Source organism: Ornithodoros turicata, unplaced genomic scaffold, assembly GCF_037126465.1.
Source record: "Ornithodoros turicata isolate Travis unplaced genomic scaffold, ASM3712646v1 Chromosome12, whole genome shotgun sequence".
NCBI classification, from domain to species: domain Eukaryota; kingdom Metazoa; phylum Arthropoda; class Arachnida; order Ixodida; family Argasidae; genus Ornithodoros; species Ornithodoros turicata.
Window position 1 is genome coordinate 751,413 of NW_026999301.1, and position 6,070 is coordinate 757,482.

The 6,070-nt window shown below is 48.0% G+C and overlaps 1 protein-coding gene across 1 annotated transcript; it reads right to left on the reverse strand.

Annotated features, from left to right (window-relative positions):
- Nucleotides 1-378: 378 nt before the first annotated feature.
- Nucleotides 379-984, reverse strand: LOC135371697 (uncharacterized). The gene has a single exon (XM_064605671.1). It carries the CDS (start codon nt 982-984, stop codon nt 379-381), a length of 606 nt encoding a protein of 201 aa, XP_064461741.1.
- Nucleotides 985-6,070: the final 5,086 nt, after the last annotated feature.

A 6,070-nucleotide genomic window follows, 5' to 3' on the forward strand; every position in this document is an offset into this window, starting at 1 on the left:
CCGCCAGGGGCGACGCGAATATGGAAAAGGTCCATTCCACGGCTTTCACGTCTACAGGTAAGACGAAGTCGTATCGTGATTTATTGTATGCGAAAGATTCCGAAAGGGCTTTTCCCAAATCCCTCTCGAGATCCTAGGTAACGCGAAAAGTTCACTCGGCTTCGACCGTGTCCTCGAAAGAAACCTCGATTTTCGCATCTTGCCTTTCGTATCCGATATTTAAAAAATCGTTGCTTATGCTGAGATCCATCAGACTGACTTTATAGCGATTTGAGAGCTGAAGCGGACTATCGAAAACTAACATGAAGACATTGAGTTTATTCGAGGGAAACTTATCCATGCTGGCATTCGAAAGGAGGTGGACGTAGATGTCTGACGTCATTTTCTAATCTTGACCACGTCACTGCTCGGAACCCAACTGTCAAGTTCTTTGTCATAGCCGAACCAGTGAACCAAGAAGAAGCTCTGACTGCTCACTTTCTTTTTTCTCAGCACTTTCGTTACTGGCCAAGGCTGAGTGGCGTCTCGGGTTACGACGAGTACCTCCTCCATGTAGAAAGCCCTGTCCACTTCCTTACCCCGGTAATCTTCCAGATGCACGAAGGGAGGGGAGGTGTCTCTCAGGCAGGAGATGGAGAAAATCTGAGGCGACCAACTCTCTTCCGAGCTCTTTTGAAAACCTTTTCTGTGTAGTAGGACCCTCACTTTATCCCTCACTTTGAGCTTCTTTTTCACGGAGGGTACGACAGGCTTGCCATTTATCTTAGTGAACAGCTCCAATTCGTTTTCGGGCATGACTTCGGACGGGCTGATGCCCAAAGTCCTGTGTTTGGTGTTGTTGTAGTCTGGCACGATCTTGAGAAGCGTGGAAACAAAGTGGTATTTTCCGGTTACTCTAAAATAGCGGAATATTCTGTTGCGTAAAGTGCATATGACCTGTTCTGCCTGCGATGCCTTGATTACAGGAGAGAAGGTGGAATACATGTGGACCTTCTTCCGTGCCAGGTACTCCTTGATGATCTTGTTGTAGAATTCCCCTCCTCTGTCGCAAAAGATGCGTGTAGTGTGTTACCTCCCCGAAAAAGTCTTATCATTGCCCTATTCATTTCGGCGGGGCGTTTCGTCTTTACCGGGAGGGTGCGCAGATAGCGAATCGATCGGCACGAGAATGTAGCGGTAGCCACCGTTGAATCTCTTGTATTTTGGAAAGTCACCGAGATTCATTTGCCACATGTCGTTGATCTTGAGCGCAATGATGCGTCTCCTATTAAATTTTCTTTTCACCGGATGGTGTAGCGTGTAGGCATCCAGCTTTCTGAGAATGGCAAGAGCCTTGTTTTCGCTCATGTGACGTGCTTTTCTATAGCGGTCCACTCCCCCCAAACCACCCTCTGGTTTCTCATATGCCTCCATAAGTCGTCCACGCAATGAAGGCTTGCTGCTGCTGTTGAGGCTCGCGAGATTTGGGTAGAGAAATCAGGCGCAATAGTTTCGAGGCTTTGGGAAACCAGGACGGTTTCTTTCCCGTCTTATGTTGTAACAAATAATTGACGAGTTCATTAAACGGAGGAGTGCTTGATGGGCTTGCCCGACACGGAGACACAACCCTCGCGATCCCAGGAAAGAACCTGTCTTAATTCCGAGACGACCCTTTCCGCTTCCTCTTCGTCCACCTGTGGAGAGAGGAATGAGTAGTCAAAGTCATTTGTAGCATCGGACGCCTTGTTTTTATTGTCGTAGGGGTCAAATCCGTACTGCTTGGGTATGCGATACAGTGCTTGCGGTATCAGTTTCGCTTTCATGTCATCGTTCTCCTTCGAGGAAACAATGTTCCCGATGGAGGTGCTTACTTCAATTCTCTTGGCCATTGGCAAAAAGATTCAACACGGTGGAAAGTAGGAGAGGAACCACCGACGAAAGAATACCCTGTCCTCGCTACTGAGACAGATAGCGCTTCAAACGTTGCGGATCCTTGTGAATCTTTTTGTTGGCGAGCTGACGTTAGAAGCGTTTGTGCTTCTTCAAACACGCGAACGTGTCTGGAACTAGATCCACCTTTCCGTTGAATACATTGAGGCAAATTTCGGAGAGGTGTTTCATGTCGGACGAGGAAGAATGTCTCAAGACGTCTTGATGGCACGGAGGGTGTAGAGTGGAGACTACTTTGAGTAAAGTGAGGTGAGAGCGGAGATTCATTTCGGAGTGTTGGTATATTGACGCTCTTCCGGAAAGAAATTGCTACGCAACCTGTGGTCCTCGTGCGTATAGTTGTGAAAATCCACGAGTAAATAAGCGTGGGGTGACAACATCGCTTGTTTCTATGTGTCCAGACAAAACTCTAATCTACTCCAATCTTTTTCTGCCAAATAGCTGTTGGCCGAAATGTTCCATCTGGTGCACGCTGCACACGCTGGCCACAGCACGACGTAATTGTAGGATATAGTTCTAAAATGGCTACTGTCAAAAAAGATGTTTTGAACAAGTAAGAAGATCGACGCGCTGGCGTGGTGTGAATCCCGAATGAAAAGATCGGTCACCTCCTTCAAAGAACCGGCGTCGGTCATGTGATCGTCGATGGCGATCAGCGTAGCGCGCGATGTGTCCCACTCTCGTGGTAGCTCCTTGGTAAATTTTACGGAGACCCCCAATTCATCCTGCATGCTCGGCGAAGCATATTTTTGCACATAGAATATTTGTGACAGAGGCTTGTCCACCACGTCGTTCAGGTTCCTCAGCACGTTCGCAACGAAAGTAGATTTGCCGCACATGGAGGGGCCGCTTAAAATACAGCGAAAAAGATGACGGAAATGAAAAGGTTTGGGGGAAGACATGATGCGTGTGTACACGTTGCGCGAAGAAAAAGAAGAGACTAAAACTCGTAGCAAACTGCATCTCTTTTATTTGCACATCGTCGTCGTCGTGCCTCTACATCGGAACTGTGTTCCCAATACAGATTATCCAGCCTAAAGTTGGTCTTCTTTTTTATCAGTCTGTCCACCACTAAGATGCGGTCGAGCGTCTTCCGCTTGTCCTGACACATTTCTTGACATGCTTGCAACCATTCCAGGCGGTGCACTTGAAAGGCTTCCTCCACGATGCTGCGAATAAATTCGCGAATTTCTTCGTTTTTTGTCTTTTCCTGGCGGTGACCAGAAACGCAGGAGAACAAACCACATATGGTGTTTTCCAAGTATTGGTGTGAATGATGACGCGAGTGCAGTGCGTGCTGGCCTTTATACAAACAAACACCCGCAATGAAACAAGAGAGAAACCGAAACAGAGAAGCAACCCACTGCCGCTAGGAGCGCGCGCATGCAGTGGAAGGAGAGAGAGAGAGAAACCGAAACCGTCCGCGAAGAGATGACCCTTCCATGACGGGCGGGCGGGTGGCCCAGAGGGCGCTAGGAGCGCGCACGCATGCATAGCGGCACCCCAGTCACTTGCTCGCTGGCTCTTGTGGAGTGCAGACGTGCGTTCGGTCGCTCCATCGTCCCCGCGATGGGTCAGTTTGTGCATGGCTGTCGGCGGGATCGGCCGCACCGTCGCTGTCGGGGAAAAGGTGAGTGATTTGCCGTGCTCGATGTTTGTGCATTGTTTTACTGTGCTCCTTTTCTCGCATGTTTGCCGTAGCGGTTAGGCCTTATTCCCCGTACGCGCATGTTTAGACTTGTTTAGCAGTGACCAAGCCTTTTCTCCGTGTTGACGCACGTCTAGCGTTGTGTGCCTAGCATTTTGTGGTTGGCGTCTTCTGTTAGCTGCGTAGCGTTGTGAGGTTGCGCTGCGGTTAGGCCTAACCGGTCGCCCCTAAGCCTTTTGCCCGATGTGTACTGTTTTCTCCATGCTGTCTAGCAGTAGCGGTTAGGGCTTTTCTCTCGCATGCCTAGACTTGTTGAACAGTGTTGCAATTTTTACCTGCCGCTAGTATTTTGTTCTCTCTTTCTCGCATAGAGCTAGTATGGTGGTGCCGTGTGGTGCGATGCCTTGCAACTAAGTGGCCACCTGTCATCGATCTCTGCAACTACCTGCCGCCAACAAGCAACATGGCGGTCGCTGATCACTCGGGCGTTCCGGAGCGGTTTGTTCGCCACGGCATCGTTGATTATCGAATAAATTGCTTCTCTCTACTCTAGTTTTCTAAATTTTTTTCCTTTTTATAGACACAGGTTGCCGCCAACGCTCAACTGGTCTGGACACGAGTTAGATGCTCCCCAATTAGTGTGGTGACTCCCTGGAGGGTCCTGATTAATGTGGGGGATCTCAATTAGCTCTAATTGTTAATTAAATAGTGTTTAGGACAGTTGAGCGGCAGTCTGTGGCCAGTTCTTACTACTTTGGTGTAGACAGCATTTTTAAAAACGTGAATGAAGTGGTTCAGCCTATTCGCGATTGTGGGATAATCATCTAAACAATGTGTGCGGAAGAAAAGAAGCGGTTGTCATCGCAGCTGGAACAGTACGAAGGAATGGTCGCGGATAACTTGGAGAGACGCCTCGGAAGGCCTACTGAGGTTCTTCGGTTTTTCTACGACTGCCTTGCACAAAAGCATGCTAGTGTAGTTTGGAAACGAGTTCTGCCAGCGATTGGCATGCTCTGGAATGAGGAGACAGAAGAAGAGCTTCACGCCGAGTGGACCATTTTCAGCAGAATAGAGGAAGATGCGGTGCCAACTGGTCGACACTGGCTGTGGCACCACACCTTGGGGCTATGTGTCCGAAGATGAAACTGACAGCGATCTGCCTTTTGTTGTTGCCAATCACAACAGCATCCTTTTTCCACTTTGAACGTTCAACGTTCCTTTTCCACTTTGAATCGTGTTCTCTGCGCAGAAAGAAGCAGGCTGTTCGAGACACCAACGACGATCGACGTGAAGCGTTCGAAAGCTTTATTGTACGTGCTGTTGCGTATTACAGCAGAAAGCCAAGAACGCTATAAAAAGAAAACGTGAACATTGCATTCTGTGTGCTAGGTATTCATTTACCTTCGTGATACAAGGTGATGGTCTTTTTTCTTTGTCGGTCGTGTGATTATGCATCTTAATGTTGAAACGTTCTAACGTAATAACATGTACAAATAAAACGGGAAATGTCACCGTTGTGCCACGATTCTTTCCATGTCTAAGAAAAATCCTTTAAGTGGTACCTTCACCAAGCATACCCCCCCCCCCCCCCCCGTTGGAAGCTCGGCACCCCACCAGCAGTGAATTTCTGGTGAAGTGAGTGGAGAGATCCCATTTCGTCTCCAGCAGCTGATCCACCTGTGCCAGGAGGTGGTGGTCTTTCCATTCCTACTGGGGGTGATGCCTCAGCTAGTTTTCTCGTCTTGATATTACATCCGGGGCTCTGCCTGACACCTGGAACTAAGTTGAGGCCAAGCGCTGCACTAACAAGCTGGTGCGTGACCACAGTCGTTCGTTTTGTTTGGATTCTTTGTGGACATCGAAGGGGTTGATAGGGTTCTTCGAAGCAAGGAAAGACGTATACCTCTTGCTGTACACGTAGTAATGATGGTTACATATCGTAGTCACGCTGCTTTTATTCTACTTGGATCGTAGAAATATGAGGTTCTGGCAGCTGTCACTCAGATCATCAAATACCAGCGTACGTTTTTGAGAGTGCGTTGTGGACCGAAGCTACATGGTGGAAGCGACCTGCTCGCATGTCTGCAAGGAATTGAACAAAAAAGAAAAAGATGACAGTTGATTAAATGTAACAGAGATGTGTCACTACGTGTAGTAGGCTAAAAAAAGGCAGATAAAATGACACAGTGATTTGACGTTGTTTGCATTTTGTTGCAATTCCATAATCGCGTCTACATGCATTGTAAGTTATTTGCAGGGTGGATACATCTAAGAGGTCCGGGCTGATATTTAAATTGTAGTAGTTGTAGATAGGATCAGAAATGACACAAGATTCATTACTTGTATGAGAAAATAGATATCCAACCTGGTACCTGAACAGTGACCTACCTTTGCAAGCATTCACCGCTGGTGATCGGCGTAGACAGTTGCTCATCTCCCATTCCGGTATGCGCACCAAGGAAAACAACTCGAATGACAACACACTCAACTTCA